The sequence below is a fragment of the Centrocercus urophasianus genome, unplaced genomic scaffold (assembly GCF_019232065.1).
Source record: "Centrocercus urophasianus isolate 14NV4802_14NV808 unplaced genomic scaffold, USGS_Curo_1.0 seq_29, whole genome shotgun sequence".
Lineage (NCBI taxonomy): Eukaryota > Metazoa > Chordata > Aves > Galliformes > Phasianidae > Centrocercus > Centrocercus urophasianus.
The window spans coordinates 637605-664759 of record NW_024884855.1 but is presented as its reverse complement, the minus strand read 5'-3'; the positions used below and the strand labels follow the sequence as shown (position 1 = coordinate 664759).

At 43.6% G+C, this 27155-nt stretch overlaps 1 protein-coding gene across 1 annotated transcript in view; it reads left to right on the top strand.

Moving 5' to 3' along the window:
- Nucleotides 1–27155, top strand: part of DNAAF8 (dynein axonemal assembly factor 8) — an 83565-nt gene that overhangs the window by 38213 nt on the left and 18197 nt on the right. Inside the window, exons 14-24 of the mRNA XM_042828163.1 lie at nt 6073–6217; nt 8362–8665; nt 11372–11478; nt 12851–12949; nt 13994–14148; nt 15503–15650; nt 18762–18893; nt 20338–20532; nt 21583–21909; nt 23475–23537; nt 25071–25124. Of these exons, the coding sequence (XP_042684097.1) occupies nt 6073–6217; nt 8362–8665; nt 11372–11478; nt 12851–12949; nt 13994–14148; nt 15503–15650; nt 18762–18893; nt 20338–20532; nt 21583–21909; nt 23475–23537; nt 25071–25124 (1729 nt within the window). The remainder of the gene's footprint in view (nt 1–6072; nt 6218–8361; nt 8666–11371; nt 11479–12850; nt 12950–13993; nt 14149–15502; nt 15651–18761; nt 18894–20337; nt 20533–21582; nt 21910–23474; nt 23538–25070; nt 25125–27155) is intronic.

Here is a 27155-nt window from a genome sequence, read left to right as displayed (position 1 = left end):
GGACCTCAAGGATAACCGAGCTCCAACCCCCCTGCTGTATGCAGGGCCACCAACCTCCACATTTAATACCAGCCCAGGCTGCCCAGGGCCCCATCCAACCCGGCCTTGAACACCTCCAGGGATGGACGGGGCATCACAGCCTCTCTGGGCAGCTGTTCCAGCACCTCACCACTCTCTTGGTACAATAGGATAATGCAGTCTCACTCAAGTGTATGATGTAGAGCGTCACATCAAAGTAAGCCTTGCCTGCATGTTAGTGCTTTGTCTGCTGCTGGGGTTGGTGGAGCTGAAAGGAGATGTTATATATGTACAGGATTCACAGTCTGACTTTGGAGGTAGTGGAGGATGCAGCATCATTCTGAGTGGGCTTTGGGTGCTGCCTCAGTCAGGGCAGCTGAGCAAGTCTTCGTATTGGAAAGCACTTTGTGTGCAAGGAGATGAGATGGTGGAGTACATAAATTCTTCCTACAGTTCCTGTTTTCCTGCTGTGGCTGGGAAACAGTCTAGAGAACTCATTGCAACTTGAAAGACTCTCTTAGATCATCTGACAGCAAAAGCTATTTATTTGTTCTCAGAAATGAGAACAGAATACACTGTAAGCAAGAAGAAGAGACATTAGATTTGGTCGTACTTGTGTGTGACAATTAAAGATTCATGCTTTTGCTGTACACAGCTCCGGTCTTCTCTGAAATGTGCTTATTCTTCTTTCTGCTCACTATTTTGCTGTGAATTTCCTTCCCATAACTGTCTGGCTTCATCCTGGTAATGTTGTCTGAAAGAAAGCAGTGGCTCTGGGTTTCTTTTTAATGCTCTTTGAAGAACGATATCTGTTCAATCTGAGGTGTGTTGCAAATTGATTCTCTTTCTACTGTTTTAAAGTAGGAGAAATCAGAAATTGTCCCTCCTCCCCCCAGAGAAGGATACCTTTTGACAAAAATGAATACCCATAATGGGAGTTTGCAGACGTGCCCTTCCATTCCTGCTCCTTCTGATAGCAGCAATACGTATGGAGAGGGTATCAGTGCTGTAAGAAACTTCATTTATTACATTTGGAGGTGGTGATGGCAAAGTGATTTGGGCCTTTGAAGCATGTCAAAACCTAGGTCAAAGTATCCCAGTGGCTCCTGTAGCTATTACTGGCTGAGTGTAGGGTAACTTTTCTCCCTGGTGTATACTGTGAGACCTAACACTATTTGAACATTTTGCAGAGTCTTACAGAAGAGGCCTTTCTGGGTTGGTGTTGAAGCTGGACTGCTTCTTTACTGTTCTGCACTGTGCACGGGAAGAGAGACAGCTCAGCACTCAGATGACACATCAGCTAGACTGGGGGAGACTTTCTGAACTGCTGTGTTTGCACTGAAGCTCTACAGCTCCTGTAATATTGTTGGAGGCATAAAAGAGAGAAACTGGCCCTGAGGTGAAACTGATGCAATTCTCCTGCCTGCCCTGTCTCAATTCGTGCAGTATTGAAAGTAGCACCAAAGATGAAAGTGGCTTAGAGCTAAATAGCATCAAAATCACCAAAATTATTTTGGGAGGAGTAAGGTCATTGAGGAAGGATCACTTGTGCATTATGCATCAAATAGCTCTTAGAATATTGAGACGAGCTCTGACTCGATGCAATTCTCTGCTACATGCATGGGAAAGCTGTTTTCTTCCTTGCATTGCATAGGAAGGTGATCTCAGGAATTACCCTCCACTTACATTACATTTTTGTGAGACTAGACGAAACAGGGGCTTTCACACTGCAGTCATCTATGCATGTTTCCCTACCCACGGGGCAAAAAAAGGATTTTCTGGGAGATCTAAGACTTTTCAAGCTTCATTTTCTACTGCTTTGTGAAATCTCATTCAGGTTGGCTGCTAGAAAACAGAGTCTGACAGATCATAGGAACAATCTCCTGTGGGATTGGTTCCCTAATGTGTGTGGCCACGTCCCTGCTCTGATGGGGTGGGAGGCCAGCCATTCAACAGCATGCTTGCCTAGCATTGCAGCTGATCCACAGCTTGCACTTTGAAACTCTCTAAAGGTCAGCTTTACCTTAGGGTTCTCAGCTTGTATCCTCTCTGTCTGGGTGGTTATTATGAAGATCTCCATGGAAATATTGGCTGGAGTTGCTTTGACCACATATAGCCCTTATCTTTTCTTTCTTGGAAGTTTATGGTCTTAAAGCGTGCTCAAGGAACAGCTTGAATAAGTAAAGACTGGAGTCTTGCTACGTATGTGGTTTGAAAGGCTTGTTTCTTCCTTCTGTGCTGGCTGCACAATGCTGGCATTGCACACAGGAGCTGGCATCGAGTATTGGAACAAGGGAGGATCTTCCATATCCTGAAACCAGCGGTTTTCTTCTGTTATTTTCCACAGTGACCAAGGGTAAAATCGAGGCTGATGGACAATGAATTGCAGGATGAAATGAGCAAATCATTGAGAGACGTCAAAATGTTCATTTTTGTGTAGTTGTGGTGACTGAAATCAGGTGAAAAATGAAATTCCCAGTTCTACTTTTAGGCAAATATCTTATGAAGCACAGCAAGTAAAGGAAGGAGGAAACTCAAAAGTCTGCTGAAGCAGAAAGGCAGGTGACCGAGGGATTTTAATATCATCCAAATTCATTTCATTCCCCAGTTGTTTTTAAACATTTGTAGGATGAAGCACTTAATTTCTTTGCCAAGCAATACAAGGAAAAAAAACCTCAAAAAACCCAAAGTACATTACAGCATCGTAAGTAGCTCATCCTCCAGAATGGACACCTCATGCAGTTGGTCCATTTTCTGTTCATAGTCTTATTGAAACCATGTTGAAATAGAATTTTTTTTCTTTCTAAAAGGTTTTGCAGCACGTGAACGAAATTACACGAGGAGACAGGTTTGTGGCTGTTGAAAATCAAAGCAGAGACTTGGAATAGTTCCACTGCTTTTTGATTTGCACCGCCCAAGCCTCATGCCTCCAAAGGGGCATTTTTCTCAGTTTTGGGATGAATTGTGCAGAGACACGGTGCTCTGTGTAAATGCATCTGTATTTCTGGAATGCCTCAAGAGAAGCATAGCTATGAATATCACTTTTTCCCAGACCAGAACTTGACAAACTTGTCTTCCAGAAGCTGTGCTCCTTTCTGGGCTATGGCCTTGCTTATGAGGCATTACAGTCACAGCAAATTCTCGTGAGTGACATATCCTTCAACATCCTTAAATTTGCACTTGTACAGGTTGCTTGCTTGGCTGCCCAGAAAATGGATGAGAAACAAAATAAGGTGCTGAGATTGGGAAATGCCACATTTCTTTAGTGCTTTGACCTAAATGCCAGAGCCTTTTGCCTATTCAGGACTAAATGACACGATAAGACTCACACATATGTGCTATTAGGGCTGACATGAACACAGGAAAACGTGTTCTGTTTTGGTTACAGCCATATAGAAAATAATGCAGTTCTTTCTTCATCCTTCAGTTTGGTTTGTGTATTAGAGCATTTGCTTTACAAAGCTCTTCTCTGCCGGATTCCCAGCGTGATCATGGAGAATCAAGGCCTCAAGCTGCTGAGCCTGATCCTGCAGTGCTTTTTACATGCAGCTCCTGTTCACGTTAGTGGGCAATGCCCACACTGCAGGGCCACAGTTTTGGACCCTAGGAAGGCTCAGCCTCTTAAGAAGCAGCTGCAAATTCATGTTCTTGAGATATAATTATAGCTGGTGATACTGATGCAAGAAAGCAAATTATAGGGTAACAGGACTTGGCTAATAACTCTCATCCATTAATGTACATTCTTATATATTCTCCAGCCATAAAACTAGCCATACTGATTTTTTCCTGGCTCTTGATTTGAGGGATCACAATGACATACAGGTAAGAGCTACCTTTCACGTGTTCCAGGCAGTGGAGAAGATGTTTGCAGTGCCAAGTGGATTTTACTGGCAAACTGTTGAAAGTGATGAAAAATGCTTCCCTAATGGCAGTGACACCAAGGTAAAATAAATGAATAAACTGATCACGTTTAAGTGACCTGCAATGTTTCAGTCTTTAGGTTGGGTACAAATACTCAAGGTATTTTTCACTCAAACTTGAATGCATCAACTGAGTCTTTTGTGTCATCAGTATTGATGCAGTGATTGCTCTGAGCCACAAAAGATCTGGCTATGAAATATGCAGGTTGAAGAAATTGCTGCAGAAAGGAACAAGAGAGAAATTCTGATAAGCTGAAGATACATGACTGTGAGTCAGTGTGCAACACAACTTGCACCTAACTTTGCTCCATGTACTCTCTACCTTAGCTACAGTAACTGTCTGTGTTGGGGAAAAAAAAGTCTCTATACTTCAACCCAGAAGAAGGTAACTTGAATTAGCTCATCTTTCCCTCTGTGTAGGAATGCGTACCAAAACGTGCAGGACTTGTACCCATGTTTGTTGGTAACTGTGGTAACTCACCTTTTTTAGCTCTTGTGCAGCACCACGTGGCATGTTTGATCTGACAGAGTTCGGTTTCAGTTAGGATTGATTCAGAGAGATGGAGATATCTTACGTTCTTCCTGAACAACAAGTTTGACTGATGACTGAGAGCAGTTAGCATACACTAGGCTTGCTCCTGGAAGATACCTGAAGACCACAGTTACTTGTTAAAGATGCTGGGTGCTTGGCACAGTCAGGAAATACCTTGTGTCTTGTTACGGTTCCTCAGTGTTTCTCAGAAGTGGGTCCATACAGAACATGGCACAGCAAGGGCTGGATGCTCCGTGAGGAAATGGCATGGCAGGAGACTAATGGCAAGGCAGGGTGCAGTCAGATGTTTCCCAAGAAAGGCAGAGCAGGTCCAGCAGCAGTAACCAGGGTCAGCCATGAGCCCGTAGGGACAAGGCCAAGTAGGAAAGTCAAGTCAGCAGGTTAGGATAGCAGCCAGAATCAGTGATATATGAGGATGGGCAGAGGAAAGCCTGCAACAATGCTCAGAGGCCAAAGCCGAGTGCCTGGCTCCCCAGCTCAGGGAACCAGGCATTTGCTGAGGCTTTTCAGTGTTAGACAGCTGCAATATCAAGACTGGCCTGGAGCCCAGGCAGCTAAACCCTGGGGACTATCAGAGCTGCTACAAAAACATGCTTCCTTACTGGCTGCTGAGAGCATTTGGTTAGTATCAGGAGAGCTTGAGCTAGATGAACATAGAGAAAAAGAGCTTTTATTCCTAATTGGTACACTTTCTTATGATTTAAGTAAATTTATAACTTCATTTACCATGATATTATAAACCCTGTTATGTGTTTATGGGGAGAGTAGCATTTCATTTAAAGCAACCAGGAGTGATTAATTCATTTTGCGTTCAGCGCAGACATAAAGCTTGCTGCTGGCAATAGCACTGTGTGTCTTTACAGCCAGGAGAACCATGCACAAATATGAGGCCAATGCAATCATGCTTGTCTGATCTGCACCTAGACAATTCATTACCTGCAGCGTATGAAGCACCACAAAACTTTCTGGTGCAAAGCACGTGCCTTTTGAAGCAGTATGTTTCTTTTCGTAGGGAAATCCAGAGCTCAAAGTTGTTTGTTTTCCTTTAGATTGCAGACATTCAGTACATACAACTGTATGTCTTTCTATTTGCAAAGATGAGCTGAATTGGATTCATCTGGCAAAGAAAAGTTCAAAATGTAAATCTGGGGCAGTGTCTGTCTGATTTATTTTTTATGTTAATTTTGGTTTTTTTGTAGGTATAAAGAAACAACTAGTTGGTCTATTATAATTTAGCCATCTTTCTGTAGTATGCAAAGTTAAACAGCAGGAGTGATGCACTTTATTCTTTGTCCCAGAGAACACACAGTTTTTAACTAGTAGGTTTAAGTGACAAAAGGCACAGCTGTATCAGTAGTAATACATAATCATTATTCAATCACAGCTACCATACTTATTCAATCTGAAGGTAAAAACCTACTGTGCTGAACTGCACGTAAGCACAGAAGAAAAGCCTCTTCATAGCTCTGATAGTGCAGGCAAGGCACGAGAATTAAAGGTGAGCGGAAGGAGCGCAGCTGTGAGGTCACTGTGGACTTGGAAACATTTTGGCTCATTCCACCGCTGTGCTCTTGCTTCCAGGTTGCCATGGTGTTGCCGTTTGAAGCTCTCTCCCAAAGATCCCTAGCTGCCCATCACGTGTTGCAGCTGGTGCTCAGCTCTGGGCTGGATACCTGTGGACTCCACCTGCTGTGCTCTCAGCGTGATGTGCTGCTCTCTAGCTCAGGTGAGGTCTGGTTTTCCTTCAGAGATTCCATCCTGTGATGGTGCTGAGGGGAAGAATCACCTGGTGCTGTGGACATAGGGAAGAGAGTCACAGATTTCCAAGAGCCTCACATCAGTGCTTGTATCTTTGCCCAAAGAAGTGATAGAAAGAAGCAGCACAAGGTCTCTTATCAATTCCCAGTGCTGAATATTCCCCAGTTGAATTTTTAGCTCTCAATATATTTTTGTGTCTCGAGCCACTTTCTTTTTTCCTTTTCAGAGGCTTTCCCAGATTCCAGTGCTCTAAGCTCCAGGTTTAGGCTCATGCAAATTAGATGCACTAAGTTTCCATGGATTTTTCTGGAGGTTTTTGCTATAGATACTCCAACCTCTCTTCCTCAATTGCCCCCCTTCCAACTCTTCTGGGACTTCAGTCTTAACTTCTTCAGGAGCACGTGCAAAAGGAAACTAGTGGCCATTCTGTAACTGACATTTTGGTGATGGCTTATCAGACAATGCATGTCACAATTTGTGAATAGAAGACATTCTGAGATATGACAGCAGAAAGATGAGGCAAACAAAAGCTATATTGGGTCCCTGATGTCAAATCCCAAAGCCTTTAATGTCAGACACCAGTGTTTTCAAATATTTGCCTGTGCCAAGTCTTCATAGTTTTCCATTTGTGAAGTAGTGATAATGAAACCTGCCTCAAAGCGTGTACAGCAGATTACTAGTTGCTAATGGAATATAACCCTAGAACAACAAGCAATTATACCAGCAGCAAAATGTAGAGATGGCTCCTGATGTACTGTGGCTAGTGCTTTCTTTTAAGCCAAAAAGTTCTCCTGAGAGGTTTGCATGTGACACCACAGTGAATACAATCAGTCTCTACTGGGAAAGTTCTAGGCAGACTGAGAGAGAAACAGGCTTCCTTCTGCTTAGACAGAAGATGAATGCAGACCTGCTTAATTAGAGAGAAACTCTGCAATCTTCCTACCCTTTTTTACATCTGAAAACCACAGAAGCAGACTGCTTTAAAAATGGGATTGCAGTTGTCTCAGCATTGTGCGTGTAATACATTCATGCTGATAACTGGAGAAATGAAGGAGGACTACAGAAATGAGTAAGAAAACCATAAAATCACCAGTCATTAAGAACTGACAGGCAGCAGATCTGCTTCAGTGCTCCCAACTCTTACCATTATTAACATTTTGTGTGAAGAACAATTAATTTCAGCTGAGAACTGCTCTGTGAGTTTGAAGACTGGATTATTTTAAATATTTTCAGACCATTTCTCCATTCTCTACCTGTTCTGGAGATTTATGTTCTGCCTTCTGATTCTCATGCAGCTAGTGATGTAAATGAATGCATTTAAATGTCAGGGAAGAGAATGACAAGTCTTTCTGCTTTTGTACAGTAAGAACTGGAGAGGACCCAAGCTTGCTCTTTTCTGGGGTTACTTACTGAACCCCAGCAGTACTGACAGTGAGCATGGAGAAGGGTTTGTCAGAGGTGTAAGGAAGAATTACTGCAGGAAATGAGGAAAGCCACAAATCCTGGAAGGGGAATAAAGCTGGCTTAGCAAATATTGGGATACATCTTTATACAACATAGGACTTGTTCATATGTTTATAAACATAGGACTATGTTTATAGAACATAGGACAAATCTTTATTTTATACAGAGGGAAATAAACTAGAAAAGATGTGGATGGATTTTCAGCTTGCGATCTTCTCCCTAGTTTTCCCATATCTGATGTAAATTACAGAAAGTATTCTTCTTCTCAGGGCCATGTTCTTGCCCTGTCTCCCCTTCAAACCCACCAGCCTTCCTTGTATGAGACAGTATACATCACCAGAAGTTAAAGTGCTGGCTTCTGACAGCTGGCTGCTGCTTAGTAACTAACCCTATGCACACCCTTATCCACAGCAAATATGAAGCATCCCACTCTTTTTTTTCTCTAACAGGTAAGCTACCTTGAGCAATCTCAGATTTACAGTTGGGTAAAAATGTGCAGCTGGTTGCCAGTGTAACACCTGCAGGACAGATAACCCATAGGTTACTTTGTGCCCAACTGTGACAGATCTGAAAAAAGCACTGGAGTGGAATGAATGACCTTGGGGTGGGCTGTTCCATGTTTTATTTGAATGCATTTGTCTTTCACAGGAAAACTGCCTTCTTCCTATGCTTCAGAGACTGACAAGGTGCTGGCATTAGGGGTGAGAGGGCCTAAAGGAGTTAGCACCATGCAGAATATCACTGGGCCATCTGACCCGCAGCTGGCTGGCATGACAGACTGCAGTTCCATCAGTGCCATCTACTGCACGAGCCACACAGAGCCTCTTGTCCACCTGCCCCAGCAGGACAGCTGTGTGCACAGGGAGCTGTGCCTCTGGTTTGGAGGGAGGGCTGCTGATGCAGCACTGCATGGTGGTATCCTGGATCCGACCCCCAGATACAACAGAACAAGGTGAGGGTGCTGGCCTGCATGTTTTTGAGTGATGGTAGTTCTCCCAGGCAAAGCAGTGTGGAGGACAGACAAGCACACAGTTGGCATGCTTTGTCTTTATTGGTCTTCTGCCAAAGGTCTGAAAGAACAAGAGTGAAGGATGGAATCTGTATACTGTTTCAGTTTTCACATGGGTTACTACAGTCTGTAAAAGCACATCTCTCACATCACTGTCTCCCCTCGATATGTCAGGTGTGGGATTCCTGCAGTTGCCTCCCATCAGTTCTTCCCTGGAAGACCTTCAATTCCTACACTTGCAACACCTGGGCCCCTTCTGTGTCAGTAATGGCTGATCAGCCTGGTTTGAAAACTCTTCTAGCTCTGCCTGGTGTTGGAAAAAGGCCGCAAGATTGCGTGCCATTGAGCAGCCTGTTCTCCAGATGCAGCTCTGCCCTTTGTCCCTTTCATATTAACAGATTGGAGATAAGGAGCTTCAGATGGAAAAGGTTCTTGGGAGGATTATGACAGAAGTGTGTGTGAGAATGAAGGATGGCTTATAAAGCAAATTGGCTCTTAAGCAAATTAGCGTGAATAAAAACAGCTTAGGAACTGGTGGCATAGCAGTGGGGTGCCAAAAAGTTTAAGGAACTGGAAAGACTCAGGAGTCTGGAATCTTGCTCTTGGATAGAGCTGAGTTTAGCTGCAGAAGGAACTGGGTTATTAAGTAGCTATTAATCCATCATGCACCCTTCAGCAATATGTATTCTACTGTGCATAACTACAAGGAGGCAGGCTGTAGCTCCCAAAGGCTCACATTTCTGTTCAAGATAGCCAAACCTCTCCAATGTTTTTTTATTCTTAAAGTTGCTTGGTTTGTGATATTGGTGGTGGTCTGCTATAAAGTCTGCTCTTGGCCTTCCTCAGCAGAACAGAGGCACATGCATCAGGGAAAAGGAGTGAAAAGAGAGAAGAAGAGAAAAGCTTCTGTTCAGCTCTGAAGTCAGCACTCAGCAGCCCTTTCACATTGTCCATGGCTGCAGGAAAGCAGAGGGAAGCTGGGTCAGTAGTCTGGGGATACCCTTGGCACTACTCCTTCCCAGCACTTTTTTTCCCTCAGTAGCCTTCCTACAGTATGGAATGATCACTTACTTCCTGACAACCCTGCTACTTCCCAGATGGAGACTCAAACCTAAGACCCAGGAGTCTCACTCAGTCCTGTGAATCCTCTTCCTAAATGAAGAGCCCTGCTGTGCTTGAGGTCCCTTTCCTCAGACTGCTGCTGCAAAGACATCAGAGTAGGCTGGCCTGCACAGGTCAGAGAAAAGAAGCACTTGCATTTTTTGGGGCTTCTGAAAGACACCCCTTGGGTTTTTCCAGGCAGAAGTGGATCTGGGCCTCAAAGCATTTGGCCTACAGTGCTTTATCAAAAGATTTGGCTTAGGGCTTCAAGGAATTTCCAACAACTGGGGTAATATGAAACTGAGACACCCTTTCCTGGCTGCTCTACAGGGCTGTGTAATAATCATGTGGAGTGCCAGCCACTGGGTTTTTTAGGCCTTAGGCATCTCCTTTCAATATAACTGAATTAAAGATGTGTTGGTGTGGTGGAACTCCCCTGCAGCTCAGGCAGTGCCCTGAACCTGCAAGTTCTGGGCAGGTTTTACAGTTCCCAGCTGCTCAGTGCTGCAAGCACACTGCTGGTGGCAGAGAGCGAGGGGTGAGGGGCTCTACAGCCTTGGTGCTTTCTGCTGTGGGGAGGAGTGCATCCATGCAGAGCTCATCTGATGCCCGCAGAGGGGGTTATGTGTCAGAGTTTGGCTTTGTTTCCTCATGAGCAACAATTCATCATTTTTAGTTTATGATATGTAAAACTCAATTTGGCCAACTTTCATTCTTTTTATTTGTTTTCCTCAAGGATGCTTTTTCTCCTACAGAGATGATGAATTCTGCTCCTCTGGTATAACTCAGCCGGTCCAGAGTGGTGCTAGAATTGTGCCCATCTCCTAATGCTGGTAATTTGACCCGCTGGGAGATCAGAATACAAGCTGCACCTCAGAATTCAGTTTGTCAGATTGTACTTGCAAATACTAGTGGCTTCTCTCAGTCTCCTGGGAGTGAACAAGCAGGATGTATTCCAACTCAGTAGCAGGGGAATGAGGCGGACAGGTTTGCCTGAACAGCCTGCATTTCACAGACCTAGCCAAACTGTTGTGCAGACTGCAGTTTGCCTTCTCAGTCCCTGGCTTTCTGAACCACACCTTATGTTCACTGTGCCGTCATTTGGTCTTTTTGGGTATGCAAGAATGTGGAGAGGTTTCACTGTGATGAACATCTGTGACAGTCTTGATGGTGCTTGTTACCCAACACGAAGCAGCAGAGAAGCACCGTGACTGATTTAAAACTACTTAAGTTCTGGCAGAAGAACCAAAAGTAAATAGCAGCTGTGATGTATCTGCAGGGTAGGAAAAACACTGATAATGTAGCCTGACATTTTTTTATTTCCAAACTGGCCACTTTGTATTAGGTTGTGCTATTGAGCAAAAAGACCCTTGGAGGGAGTAATAGAAGAGACAGTCAATCTGAGAGAACTTGGTGTAGCTCGTGGCATCAACAGGGGGTTGAAATGGCCTTTCCGTTACAGCTTTCTTGACCCTGGGTCTGTTGCAGAAAGGGGGTTGGACTCAGAACTTGGCACAACACCTTTTAGTATCTGCTGTTTTTCTTTAGATCTCAGAGTCCTTCATCAACTAGAGAAGAAGCAGATGAGGAAAAGGTTTATCTCCAGGGCATGGTGCAGCCTCAGCCTCCAGCAACGCTTGTCTCACCTACCAATGGTTCGTAATAGGGAACTAATCTTGAGGTTTTATGGCTCTCCTTCACTGACAGAGTTACCTCACTCCAGTGCACCTGTTTCAGGAAATTCTGCCTTACTCAGTGTTGTGATCTGGCCAGGTCCAGAGCCAGAAATGAATTTCTACTGAAACGCTGTTGCCTAAAATGAAGTGACAGAGAACTGTTATCACATCATCCTCCTCATGGGAGCAGCTGCTTGAGTCCTGTAGGCTGCTTAGGTTTCACTTAAAAACGCACACACAAAAACTCCCACAACAAATTTGTGCTTGTAAGGGGGCTGTTTATCAAGGAGCTATTGTGATTACCTAACAGTGTCCTTAGACTGCTTGCTTAACTGATCAGAAATCAACTCTAGACCAGTACAGGTAGCTGAATGTAATAGGGTGTGAAATAGTTAAGAATTCATTCAAGCCAGGACTGACTATGTAATCAGAAAAGAAAGCATTTAATGGGACTAACATTAACTATCACCTGACTCCTCTATCCAAGTGCCCTTTGTAGGAGCAATCTTCTAGCTTCTAAATTTCTAGCTAGCTAGCAGCAGCTTGACTGTGTTCAAGGGAGCCTGCTGAGCACTTGGTGTTAGGACTGGCTCTGAGGGATGGGAGAGGTGTCTGCTGCAGATGGGCCAGTGTGCTCGTCATCTTCTGTAGTTGGGCCTGGCAAAGCAGATCTCAGGTGCAGGTGATTATGAGACAATGCTATTAGAACATTGCTATCATGTTTCTACTCCCACAGTTGAAAAGATTTCCCCTCTCCTCCCCCCCCTCCTTCTTCCTGTGGGGGGCAATATCAAAAAGCACAGAGGGGTGTGGAATCTCAGCAGCTGTCAGGGAAAGGATGACTGGAGGAAAATAGGATCATACTGATGTAGAGAGAAGGTAAAGAAGGTTATATTCCTAAAGGAAAGGAGTTATGAGAAAGGAATGAAAATGTAAGATGAAAAGAGGGGAAAGTGACAGGAAAAAATGGAAAAAGGAAAGAAAGAAAAGTCTTACCTTTGAGATGCAGTCTCTTGTTTAACTGGGCATGTTAATTCAAGTAGCTTGGCATACAGCCATTTGCTCCATGTTATTTGGGATTGGTATTGATGGCAGCTGGTTGCTGCTGATGGAATGACTCACATTTTCTGCCTCCCCTTCCTTTTATGGCTATTAATGATTCACATTTGATGTGGGCTGCTGAGTTATACTACACCACGTTCCATCTGTATTTGGGCTCAGGAAATCACTTTCAGGCTTTTCTCCTCAGATAACTATCATGACTCTCAAAGAGAAGCCAAAAAACTGATCTGGGAGCAGACACCCTGTGGTGTGTTAAGCAAAGGAAACATTTACTTATTCCTTCCACCAGGTCTGCAGCAGCTTCTCCTTGAGATGGAAAGATGCACCCATGCAGAGCATGCAGAACAAATATGCTGCTCCACCCATCAGATGTATACACTTCATCCCAGTAAGAAAAGTTCTATTGACCCTAGCAGATTTCCCATTCGTTTGGGATGTGTGCATGTGAAAAAAGAAAAATGTTTGTTTTCTTTAAGTGTTATTTACTAGAGATGAACCGAAATCTTACCACCTGCAACCCTGAATTTTGTTTATTTAGAGCTTTCTTGGAAGTTACAGAGATCTGCCACCTTGTTGGCAGTGAGCTTGGAGTTAAACCTAAAAAACAGAAGTTAATAACCTGAGATTCTAAGCCAATATCAACCCTAGTTGCTTCTATGGACTTGTCTGGGGTGAGGGATACAAGCAGAGCACAAGTAACCAGATCTAGTGGCTACAGCTTAGGTAGGAAGGAAACTCAGGTAGTAGAAAGCAGGCTGGTGCCATTAGGATCACCAAAGACAGGAGTCTGTGAAGCCACAGGTGGTACCAAGCAAGAGTAGAGTAACATCATGATCAGAGGCTGGTCCAAAGATTCTGTAGCCTATGCCACGTGCCAGCCTCTGGGATGAAGAGTAAAGACTGGGCTGAAGAGGTTCATGCTGGTCAGGGTTGTGTAAATTGTGGTCCTGCAGACTAGCAGTGGTAGCAGAGAGGAATAGCTGGGGCTGCCTCACACGCCTTGTAGTAGACAAGTCAGCAGCCAGTCTTGACCTCGTTTAGTTACTCATCACTTTGGCCAGATTTATTCTTAGTCTTCTGGTGATCTCAGTGCTGTCAGCTTGCTCAGGCACAGCCTGTTAGGGGTGGACACAGGGCCATCATAAGGCCTGAGAGCACAGATATCTCAAAGATAGATGAGTAGCTCGTAGATGGCTGGATAGACTTTATGAGATAGAATGTCTGGAGCAGGTGATTCACAAAGAGATTACTGATAGTGCCATAAGCTTTACTGTTGTATGTTGGCTCCTGAAAGCAGCCATTATAAGATGGATAGAAGAAATAAACCATGAAATACGGTGTCTCTATTTGGGATGTGCTTCGAGTAGGATCTGGCTGCTGAGAGTTTCTTTGCAGTAATACCACAGCTTTCCTTACCTTCTCTTTGATCTAGGGGACGTCATTTTGACAGTGTCACCTCTGGTACCTCCTCATGCCTATGGTAACGTGATTGCAGTCTGTACTCGTCGAGGGTTTGCTCTGCAAGGAATCAGACAGCTGCAGCTTTCACACAAGCAAGCCATTGTGCTGAGCATGACAACAAGTCAGGTACCAGACAGAATGCACTGCTTGGTTGTATAACTTGGCTTCACGTTTTTGAAGCTTACTGTGTTGTAAGTTTATGGATGTGTGAGCTGACACTCCTTTAGCAAGTGTTCTCGAGGGCACTCATCATCTCTTTACCAGCACTTCTGTTCTCTATGTTCCTGTGAGTGGCCTTCTGGTTACTTTCAGTGCTGATGGTTTGGTTTTTTTTCATTAGTAAGAAAATCCCACTAGGCCTAAGCCTCTCACTGAACCTAAGCATAAACAGACTTGCTTCTACTAAAGCAAGCATTAATTTTGCCATTGATCTCAAAATAAGAAAGAACAGACAGTTCGTAAATGTTTCAGAAGTTTCAGAAATGAAAATAACAATTTCTGATCTGGAAACCTGTATTCAGAACAGTCTTTGTCTAACAGACTGATGTATGACTGTGTGCTTCACAGTCCCTCTGGGTCTGCTTGTGGCCTTTCAGCATGAAGCAGTCCCCTGACTTAATGCATTCAGATGGCTTGCAAGAAGAGCTTTCCTATCGTCAAAAATAACCTTTTTCTTTCTCTTAAGCTCTGTGTAACACGGTAGATTTGAGTTGAATAGAGAGAAGTTGGCATTTTGACCTGTCAACCTAGGAAATAAATGATCATAAATGCAAAAATACATTTGAACTTGTACAAGAAGTCCATCTCTGTACTGTAAATCACCCAGGAATCCTGTGACACTTTGTCTTACAGAGGACTGTGTTCCTTCACTTCAAATGTTCACGCTTAGAGTTGTTTCCTACGTTAATAAGGAAATGTTTCATTCTGCAAACTAAATTGCACAGAAGCCTTCTTTTCTGCTTGTTCTCTAATCAAGCATGAGGAAGAACACTTTCCCTGCCCATAATATCTTGTAGAATGAAAGCAATGCCTATATATGGAATGCTACAGCAAAAATGGGCAGATATCTGGGGCATGCTCCTAAATGGCTATTTCAGAAGATAGCAGCAGAAATTATTGTTTTAATGTGTTCTCTGGTGCTAAGTGTTTCAGAACTTGGGGTTCAAGATCATTTTTGAATGAGTAATTTAGAATACTACCACTTATTCTGTGTATTTATAACCATTGTGGTTTTTGTTCAGCCCAGTTGTAGAGCAAAGCATTTTATGTTAAGTCTTTTCATGAGATTTAAGTTAAATTCCTCTGTCTCATGAAGAGATGACAAATGAGCACCTACTAATACCTGCTATATTAATGGAAGTTAATGTGGTTCGACTGGTGTTGCTGTGTCTTCATATGCCATCATAACTTCAATGTTTGCTTGAGCCTTGTAGTGCTTAAATCTGGATTTAGTCTTCTAATCTGGTCCTTGTTATTTCAGATTGCTCTATTTTGCCCTGGCAAGATTTCTAGTTTTCCTGAGAACAGTTCTGCAAGAGGAGAGCTTTCTGCTGAGCCACACGTGCACTGTCTTGTCTTGTTGCTGAGAAAGGAGGATGCTAGTCATCATATTCTTGCATTGGTAAAAGGTAATGCTTTCAGTTCTCAAAAACCTCAGCATTTTAGAGCATTTGAACTAGAGGTTAAAAGCCTTGGCAAATATGTTACACTGTGGGAAGATTTGAGGAATCTCCAGGCCCATTTTTCTAGATCAGCCACTTCTACATATCCTACACAGCAGATTAATCTTTGTCAATTACTTGATCTTTAGCACTGAAATCCTTTTGAGTTTAGAATCATAAAATAATTTACGTTGGGGGGGTGACAGAAGGTCAGTCACCCAGTGTCCTGTTGAGCACAGCCTCAGCAATGAATTCAGACCAGGATGCTGTAGGCAAGTCAAGCTTTGGGGATCTGTAAGGGCAGAGATTCCACTGCCTCTCTTGCTCCTCTCTTCCAATGCTTGACTCTCCACATACAGCACTGTTTTTTTCCCCTTATGTCAAAGTGGAACCTCCTCTGTTTGAATTCATGACCCTTGTCTCTTGGCTTTCCACTATACACCTTTGTAATGGGCTTGGCTTCATGTTTTCTCTTAGGTATTATTACTTCCCAGAGGAGTAGGCTGCCTGTCACTGGGCCTGAGGATATCATACAGTCCTATCAACCTCAGCCCGGAATTCTGTGTGCTTGTGACTTCCAAGCATCTGAACTGCAACTTATTTTATATGTAGAGACTGCCAAAAGAACAGACATGTAGCTGCCCCAGATCCTCTTAGTTGATTCAAACTCTGTTCTGATTCTCTGATTCAGGATGAGAGTTATTTAGTTTTCTTAAGGATAAACCGACATTGGCCTTAAGTGGGGAAAGTCACAAACAGCAGCAGTGATCAGCACAGAACAGAGAGCCCTGACCTGCCTGCTGCTTCCTGCCCTGGCAGTGGGCAAATTGCCTGCAGCAGGACGCTCCATTCCAGTGTCTCTTTTTTCACAGCCTGCCCTTTAGACTGCTGGGATAAGTGGGTCACTGTAGCCTGAACAGTTCCAGAACAGCTGCTGACCCCTCCATTACACCACAGCAGCTTGCTCCTGAAGGAGGCGTTCATCCATTGCCTTTTATGATGTTTACCTCTTATAATCCATCCACAGTAGAAAAGAACATCTCAAGTTTTTGGAGGAAAAAAAAAAAGCTTCAAGAAGTCCCCCCTTTTTCTTCCGAAGACCATCACAATATGTTCTGAAAACGTATTTAGACACCATGGATTAATCATGGCAGACTGATTACAGCACCATGTCCCTCCTGCCTGCAGACCTAAGGAAAGTTGCTCACTAAAGAAAAATGGCTTCTGCTTTGTCCCTCAAGAAGTGCTGCAGATGACATTTACAGTGTTTGTTTTGCACAGCGAAATTTGCACTAGCAATATCTCTGTGGACACTGGGAAAAAAATGTTCAGGAAGGGTAAAATATTTGCTCTTATTGTAGAGCTGTCAATTTATTATTTTTTTTTCCTTTGTAGAGAGATTTTTGCAAATGCCTCTTTTGCACCCTCTTTGCTTCAGAAGTGATCCAGAGAGCTAGCTTATTCTATATTCAAGAGCCTTGGAGAGGAAAGTTGTTGTTGCCACATAAGCTTTGGTTTAGCTTCTGGGAAGCGTAGGACAGCACTAGGAATTGAGTAGGGTCAAAACCATACTAAGCAGTTTTGTGTGTTTAATCAATAAACCCCTGATAAGCAGTCACTTCTTTGATGTTCACCACTGCTCAATCTTCAAAGCAAAGCAAACTTCAGCAGTCATTCTTGAAATGGAGCAGAGAGATAGGTGCCTATAGGAAACATTTCTGTATCAACACCATCAATTTTTGACCAAGCTTTCCTTTGCTGTGTTTGAACAGGGAGCAGATAATGCTCTAGGATAAGTTATGGCAAGTTACAGAATCACAGCGTGTTTTTGGCTGGAAGGGATCTTAAAGACCATTTAATTCCAACCCCCTGCCATGGGCAGGGACACCTCTCCCCAGCTCAAGCTGCTCAGGGCCTCATCCACGCCCTTGGGCACCTTCAGGGATGCAGCATCCCCAGCTCTCCGGGAAGCAGAGCCAGGGCCTCACTACCTTCTGGGTAAAGAATTTCATCCTAATATCTAACCTAAGTCTCCCTTTTTCTAGTTTAAAGCTACTACCCCTTGTCATAGCTCTACAGTTCCTGATAAAGAGTCCCTCTTCAGCTTTCTAGTAGGACCCATTTAAGTACTGGAGGGTAGCATCCTTCAGGTACTGAAAGGAGGTTTCATTTATTTTTGCCATCTGAATTTTAAAAAGCAGGTGGTTAGTTGTCAGTGGGACAAGCTCAAGTCTGTGTCAGCGCCACATTTGGCATCTGAGGTTTGTCATCAATGTCTACAGCTAATAATCCATTTTCCGTGCCATGCTGCAGTAAATTGTTGACAGGCTTGTAGAATGGAAAGCAAAGATATGTGCAAAATAACTTTAAAAATAACAAACCTTAAAAAATGCCTGAAATATTATTGTAAAATACAACCAATTGTTGTGAAACTGCACTCTATGCCAGTATGTTAGTGCACAGCCTGTGCATAGCCTGGCCCTTTGGGGAAGAATGGGAGCGATGGCTGTTAGTTTCCAGCACTCAGTACTTGTAAAAGTGCAGTTAAGATATTTTCCAGACTGGGATTTCCATCTATTAACCTTACAATAGCTCTCTGGCCTCGTGGTGCTGTGTAGGATGCAGAATATTGGCCTTGCCACTGATACTGAGGCTCTGGACTCAAACAGTGGGTCCAAAATTAGAGCTATTTTTTCTTGTGGGCAACAACTTGCTTAGGACACCTACGGCAGTGCAGGAGCTGTGTAGGATATTCTGTGTGTGCATTCCTTATCTCAGTCCACTGCCTGTAGCTGAAACAAATGAGTCCTGGTCAGAAGGCAGAGGTGTCTCCAGAGAAAGCTGTGACCAGCTCTCAGCGTTCAACAGCCCCCTTCCTGACTGTATGTGAATATGGGTTGGGGAAGAGGGAATGATAGAACTGCGTTTCATGAGGCAAGCTCAGTGTGACCCCATATAGATGTCTCTGTAATGCATCTGTGGTCAGATGAATCAAAATACTTGATAAGAAGCGTGGTTTTCATGTCAGACTGCATCACGGGGCTTTGTGCTCCTCACACGCTCTTGTTTTGTGCACAGGACTGATGAATGAACTGGCACAGCAAGGCCTCCTTGGCAACAGGCAGAGCAGCTTGCCTGCCACAGCCAGGCTGGACTCCTCCATGTGCTTCCATGTGGCTCCTTACACTGAGAACTTGCTGCAGATGCTGGGTAGGTAAAGGCTATGGCAATGCAGTATTCTATCTCTTGTAAGGTCTGACAACTTTTACCAGAGGAATTCCCTGATTAAGAGCATTAGGAGAATGCTCATTCTCTACAGTAACTCATTTAGTGTTCCAGTGTCCTTCAATTGTAAAAACTCATTGAATGTCTTCTACTTCTGCAAAGCGAATGGAAGAATCCATGGAAAAGCAATATGGAAATAACTTTGAAGTAGATTAAATAATGTATTTTTACTTACATTTACATTAAATATGACCTGACAACAAGCAGTGAAGCCTTAAAATTGCCGGGATTAAAAGAATCCTACCAATGTGTATTTACTGACACAGTTTTAAAGACAAGTCAAGATATTCAAATGAGATAAATCACCCATTCAGTATGTAGAACTAGGATTTGCTGAAGTAATGCACGTAGGCAGCTGCAATTCCTTCTGCAGTTGCAGAGAAGGCACTTTTTCATTTCTCTTTACTCTGAAGCCCTTAATTTCAATGCATGCACTTGAATTCATGTCAGTAACTCATTCATTCAAAGCTGGAAAATTGATAAGGTTTGGAAAAGCAAGTAAACTTGTTACAGACTTATGACTCAAATGGGTTGGAGTGTCCTAGAACTACTTGTTCTATATGCTTGGATGTTACAGTAACCAGAAGTTTATTTTGCTAACTACGGGTAATGCTGTTTATATACCACTCTTCTGGAGAAGAATTTTTTCCTTACATCCAACCTGAACCTCCCATGGCATAACTTGGAGCCATTTCCTCTAGTCTTATCTCTCCCTACAACCAAATTAACATAAATTGTGGGGGGGGTAGAAATCCAGTGCATGTCATTCACTATTTTCTTTCATTATGAAATGCTAAGATGTGGGAATAGTTAAGTATATGGGTGTTAATCTGTACAGTTGCTTAAATATTCATGCACTTGAAACAGTATAGGATGAAGCCCAGCTTTCTGATGGGACTGGGAATTCTGCAGGCTCTGTTGTTCCTGGTAGGACGATGGATATGTGCATAATACAGTGTCTCCTGTTTTTCTGTGCTCAGTTTCATGCTGTGTTATCTCCTAGAACACAATATGAAGTATCAATTGAATGCAAAGCCAAGCCTTAGTTATCAATCTGAAATTTATGCCTTAAATCATTTTGCTACAGATCTATCAACACTGTTAAACAGTGCGAATAAGGACATCAAAATTAGGGTTTGAGTATATTTGCTTTACATGCCAAAAGCAATTCCAGTTAAGGAGTGTGACTAATTAGTGAGGATTTGCTGTGATTCTGCTCCTTACATGTGTTTCTTCTTTCAGCTGTGCTGAGCTGCATCGCAGTGTTGCACTGCCTAATAGAGAATTAGCCAGTTCCTTTTTGCTAAACAGGAATGGATGTTTGTTTATGGGCAGTAACTACGTTTGTTTGGATGATGTCTCTGGACAGGAGGAAACTTCAGTGCAGTTCCAGACCCGTGTAACATTCCTCTGGATTTTTTCTGCAACCGAAGATTTGCTTCCGATCCTGAAATGGAGCAAGTAGTCCTGCTGACACTGGTTGGGAAGGATGCTATGGGCAGTGCTGGAGAACTCCTTTGCCAGATCCTTCTTCCTGGGAGCAGTAGTCAGCATCAGAATGCAGGTGATTGCTGGCAGCTCCTGGGGGAGGCTGTAGAAGTTGGTCAGGAAAGTTGAGCCTGTCTGGCTGCTTTTATCATAGCCAGAAAGCTTTGAAAAAAAGAGATACGTATTTAAACAAATGATTTCTTCATTTACTGCCAGAAGTGCTGAAGAATTTGTCATGGCTAGGTAGTGGGCAAGGCTGCTTTCCATTTGACACAGGCGGGCATTTTCTTCAGAGAGGGTCAAAATAGTTCCAGTATGTGCGAAGCCTTTTCTGTTTTCCTCGTCTTCTAAGCAGCGAGAGAAAATGCAGCTGTGCAGGGAAGGCACAGCAACAGGAATTCGGAAGTCACAAATTCTATTACTGCTGGTCCACTGACATCCTTTGTGACCAGAAACAAGACAGCACACCTCTTAATGCCTCATTTCCTCATGCAGGGGAGGAGTAATGACGCTGTCCCATGCATTAAATGATCACAAATGATGAGTGCTGTCAGGTGCTAACAAGATGAAGATTGTATGTAATTTCATGATGCAGATTGCATTAGTGTGCAATAATGCAGTCACTGCCCTGATGAAGGGCAGAAGTCTGGCATACTGTCTGCACTCTTATTCTGTGTCCTGCTCTCTTGAGGTGGGGCTGTTTAGTGAGATCTATATCACAGTAGGCAAAGAGGAGATTCCAGCTGACTGAAACTTCCAGCAACCTGAACTCATGGACTGACCCTGTAAATACCATGGAATTGCTTGGGTTGGAAGGGATCGTTAAAAGCTGTCTGGTCCAAGTCCCCTGCAGTGAGCAGGGTCACCTACAGCTCTGTCAGGTGCTCAGAGCCTAGGCCAGCCTGACCTTTAATGTCTCCAAGGATGGGCAGCTCTCTGAACAGACCGTTCCACTGTTTCACCACCATTATCACACAAAAAAACTTGTTTTCTTACATCCAGTCTAAACCTTCCCTTGCAACTTTGAGACTTCTAGTCTAATAGATTAGAGCACTTGTCTCCAAAAGTACTGTGACTTTTATGAAACATGTCAACTGATACTAGAAATATTTCCTTTGACTTGCAGAAGGACCTGATTCAGGGTTTGAGCTTCTAGGTCTCAAGTGGTTGCCCCGTCTCACTCGGCGTCAGGCAAAAGAAGTGACCCCTTTTGAGGTTGGAGATGCTTCTTGGCGGAGAAGCCTTGATACACTGATGTCTAATCCAGTCCTTGTGTGTGCGTTACGGCGGATCAATGCCTTCCAAGCCCTTGAAGATGCATTAAAGAGATTAACACAGTGCAGGGAGGAGCTACGCGAAAGTGACAGTGCTCTGCAGAGAGTAATGGCCTTGACCCCAGAGGTAGCGTTCAGACAAGCCATCCTTTTCTTCACAGAGAAGGATCTGGTAGCTGGTAAGCCATGCTTTTATTGTTTACAATGTTCTTAGATACAGGCTGTATGGGAACTTATTGAACTTGGATGAATAAATCCTTTTCTAAGTTTTTTTCCTAAGGCACAGGAAGACTGAATTATTTGGGTTTAAATTATTCACTTGGCTATATAATCAGGGATATTAAATCTGCAGGAGTCAAGTGAGGTCATCTGCAGGTTGGCCTATTAATATAACACATGGCCTGGTTCCCTTTCTGGAGGTTTCTGGGTACTCAAATGCTTAACAGACATCACAGGAGTTACCAGGACCAGTAAATAATATTCTTTCTGTGTATAAGAGGCCGTGATCTATCCCATCTATGTGTGGGCATGTCATTGTCATGCTTGACTTCTTCAGTCTAGATGCCCTGAGCTTGCCCTATACTCAGGCAGATGAAGGTACTTCCAATCTATAAGAGCTGAAGCAAGCAGATTTTCTTGAACTTCTTTTTATGCTGGAACAGAGTGAACTGTTCATGAGGAATGGAGACCTCTGTTGTCAAGACTTCTCAGACTTCAATGATATATGCTAGCATTGATCTTTCAGCACTGAAAACCTGCTTGTTTCCTGCTGTACCAAGAAATGTGTAGCCCACACCCTTTAAATCATTGTGCAGACTGAGATATTATTCATATTGGATACTTTTGACCAGCAGTGCATGAGCCCCCACTGTTTTCTTCTGCAGTGGAATACATTGGATGTCACCTAAGCTCTTGGGGATGCTTCACTCCTTACCCCCAAGATAAATAGTTCTGAACCTGATGATTTCTGATTGTTCAGACACATAAATAAATGAAGACTGTGATAACACCACATATCAACTGAGAAGGAATGGTGGAGTTCCACAAATGCATTCATGCTTTGTAATTTATAGTTCTTCTCCTATCTTTTTCTGAGGAAGAAAGGTCCTTTGTTGTCAAGACAAAGTTAGATGCTTGTGTCAAACACACTGTGCTTGTGCAGTGCAGAATAACAAACTGGCTTTGCTGAGTAGAAAGAAGAAAATGTGGTGTCAGGAAAAAATCACTCATTCTAGTATCACAAAAGTCAGATCTGACAGTGAACTATGTGGGTGTTTTGTGTGAGTTTGGAGAGCAGAAAGAGGAAGCCTTCAAAACAGGGTGCAACAGACATCCCAAATTACTGCATAAAACTGTAGGACTGCGTGTACTGCTGTCCTTCACTGAGGTTGTCTTGACACCAGAAGGCAGGATAAGAAATCCAGAACTGTGAGATTGATTTACTGAGGGGCAGTGAAAATCACAATATCACCTTTCCCACCACGACACAGCTGTGTCTTCTCACTATGACTTTAGCACTCTGCACTATCACTTCTGTAAGGTCACTGCATCTTTCCTCCTGTCTATGTTGCTGTGGGAGGAGTGGAAGGGTCTTTGTGCTAGAGAACAGCTCTTCAGCATTTTGTAGCAACTGGAAGCTCTGCCGTTTCCCATGCTAAACAAGACTACTTTCCTTAGTCCCCACCTCCCAAACAGTAAGGATTCTTCATCAGTGAATCCACAAAATCACATCTTCCTTTTACAGATCCAGAACACTGTCCTACTGCCAAATACCTGCCACCACCTGGCAAGACATCCAGGGCTGGAGGTAAGGTCAGACGTGTGCACCAGTTCCCTCTTCAATAACAAAAAAAAATACTATTTTATACTCTTAAAATAGATGGAAGAAACAATGCAACTCCAAGCCCTCTGTCAGAGTCATCAGAATGGAATGGTGAAGCTTTGGTTAGACATCATTATCCTGGGCAATTAGGAAGTAAAGGTTGGATAACCCTGCTTTTGGTACTGGGGGTGGAAGTACTGCTGCAGAATCACCTTTATTCTGCAGTTCTTTGTGTGCCTCAACCACTTACCTGTGGCTGGTGTGGAATGTAGAAGAGAAGATCTCAGCTCTTTAGTAGCACTTTTCAGCTGTCAGCAGAAAGGATAGTGGGAGCCTAGAGGGGTGCTGGTCTTCATTCCCCAGTGACTGAGTGACAGAAATGAGAGCAGAACACACATTTCCTAAGCCTCAGTCAGGAGCTCTGCTCTCTGCACTACAGTGCCACCAAACCAGCAGGCGCTTCACAGATGTTGGTTCTAACAGATCACTCCACTGCTGAAGAGAATAAGTTGTACTGTGAAGATGTGAGCTAAAAGTTACAAGGCAAGGACCTCAGAGCTGCTTTCACCTTATGTATTCTCTCTTAACATTTCCAGCAACATAGAATGCACCTTTTGAAAGAAAAAAAGTCTCAGTAAAAGAAAAGAACACTGGCTAGATACCTTCCAGATAAGTTGCTCTGGGAAACAGAAATACATGGATTCCAGAGAGTAATAAATACGAAGGAATGGTGATTGCTTTGTTTTGGCAAACAAATTTTGGTTTTCTTACTATCTACCTTGCACATCTCACTGGTTAAATTTGCCAGTAAGGATCAATGGGAAGAGAAGTCCAGGATTCACAATTCTCAATTCCCACGTGCCTTACGTTTCCCTCACCTCTTTGGGTCACTTGCAGGTTTATCATTGGACTGAAGGAAACATTTTTATGTGGGCTTTAGTTATGGCTCATTTGCACCTGACTCCTTTCACACTGCTTTGCTCTCATGAGAAACCTCTGAAGTCGACCATTCCTGTCTAGGGAACATCAGGTTTCAGATCTCTGCTACCTAAGTGTGTACCAGAACACACAGCCCTTCTCTGCTTCCAAGGGCACAGCTGGGGAGGGGGGAAAAAAATAAGCAGTCCTGGGTTTCATGGCATTTTCCAAGTTAATTGTAAAATTCTGGGAGCATGGAGGTGGCTTATAACCATTTTAGCTGCTCCCTGAAATGGTGACTGAGAAAGAACACAAAGTGTAACCGAGTCACAGTAATTCAGTCCTTGCAGTCCTTTTCAGTGCATGCAATTGGGGTCTCTGAAGAGGGGGTAAGCACTACACCTCCCAGGATGTTCCAATACAAATGGGTTCCCAGCATGTCTGGAATCAAGCCATGCATTTCTTGGTATCACATTTTAAGATGAGCGTGTCAGAGCAGCGTTAGCTGCGTCATGCAGAGATAGTGGCACTGTTCTCAATTTACTATCCCAGGTTGTGCATATATGTACTTACCCACATCTCTCTGCTTCTCTTGCTTAGTGGAAGAGACCCAGAGATGCCACGCAGAATCACTGTTTGCCTACTTGCACGCAGGTGAGAGAAGAGCAAATTGAGTAATGCGGTTGGATTTTGTGAACCTAACTCATGTAGATGTACCAGCCAAAAATAAGTGGAAGGATTATACCAACGTTTCCCTTGGGCTTGAATACTGGCAGTGATGCTCATTCTCTTTTCTAAGCATGACAGGAGATCTGGTATTTGCTTCTCTTCAGTTGACACTATTTTAAGCCGTGCTCGTATATGAAGTGTTTTATATGAATAGTATATGAAATAAATACGGTGCTGTGACTCAGTTTCATCATCAAATCAAAACGCATGTGGATAACTGTGGGGAGAGCTGTGGAGTCATTGGCCGTAGGAAAGGATCTAAAAATATTGTAATGTAACAAACACCAGGAAGATTGGGCAAGTCCAGGAGAGCTGCAGAGCAGCCGGAACCAGGGCTGGATGTGTCTGATGGCTGCCAAGCGGGCCTTCCTGGTAGCACATGGTGAGCAGGGGCCGTTCCTTGGTAGGCAGTGGTGTGTTGGTGAATGCTGGCACTTACAGTCACCGCGGGGAGAAAACCACCTCTGGCTAGCAAAGTGTCCCACCTTGGTTTAGGTGCTTGTCTTTGGGCAGACCAAGGTGGCACAGGGGATAAGGAGATCCCCTCCTGAGGTGTCTCAAGTAGCATAAATACACAGCATGCAGTGATTCTCACGCCACAAGAATGAGGAAGCTTGCCCAGAAACGCAGCAGATGGTGGGGAAAGCAGCACGAGGGCGATGCGCGTTGATGTGAGCTCCTACAGTTGATATGCGAGCAGCTGAGTGGATCTGAGTGCCTCACTTCTGCTTGCAGGCCGTTGCTATGGCATTTACATCTTTCCGCTCAAGAAATACGTGGAAATGAAACCATCAGTTCTTCAATAGGAGGCCTTTGTGTAGGATAAGGGTTGAGTTTTCATGCCAGATGGGGTCAGTATCCTGGCTTTTTATTTTTGATCCCCTATTTCTCTGTCATTGAATCGCCAACGTGCTTCTTGCTAATTGAAAATATCCGTAAGCACCGAATTTCATGCAGCACTGTTGATGCTTCATTGCATCAACATCTGTATAATTAGTAATGGGGTGTACAGGAAACATAAAATGGTGCTTTATGTACACAAACAGATCATCATGCATCAGTTTTAACAGCTTGCAGTACTGCTACCTCATGCTTCATATAATTGACGTGGGTAGGAACTGGCAGTTAGTGGGTCCTGGCTGACTGCTCCCAACATTGTGGTGGGGTGTCATCAAGACAAAACCTTAACTACAGTCCCAATAACACAGGGGCTTAGATTTAATACAGCACTTCAGATTGGCGAAGCGAATGATTTGAAAATGCTGTCATTTAAAGGTGAGATTAGGCGTTTCCTGCCTTTGGAGAGGTTTGGTGCCACCAGACCGTCAAACTATTGTGGTCCATTTTGTTTTGCTTCTGCAGCGTATGGCTGGCAGGTCTGCTGGGGACATTTTATCAAAAGCCAAAGTTTTTTGCTGAAATTTCAATTTTAGATGACATGATCCCTCTTATAATAAGGGTTACAACATCAGCTGGGATCTGTCACACTGTTAATGCCTCTCTGAAACGTAGCTCTAACAGAGAGGTGCAGAACTCTGAGAGATGAAACCATGAGGAATGAGAACAAAATAACCGCTGAAGGATTTCATCGTGGAATCACTGAATTGCTCAGGTTGGAAAAGACCTTCAGGATCATAAAGTCCAACCTCAGCCCACCCGTACTGCCCTAACTAACAGCCCCCACGGCATCATGGCCCCGAGCACCACATCCAAACGGATTTTAAACACACTCAAGGATGAAGAACGTTTTATCCTGCTTAAAGCATTCACACACAGCATGAAGGAAGGAGTCTCGTGCTGCAGACCTGCCAGGTAAAACTTTTGGATTTGTTGAGCAGGCTTCCTGGAAAAGGTCTACAAGCCCAGACTGCTGTAGATCGTTTATACGTATATATATATATATATATATATATATACACACACAGCTTTTTTACAATCTTGTTTAATTCAAATTCC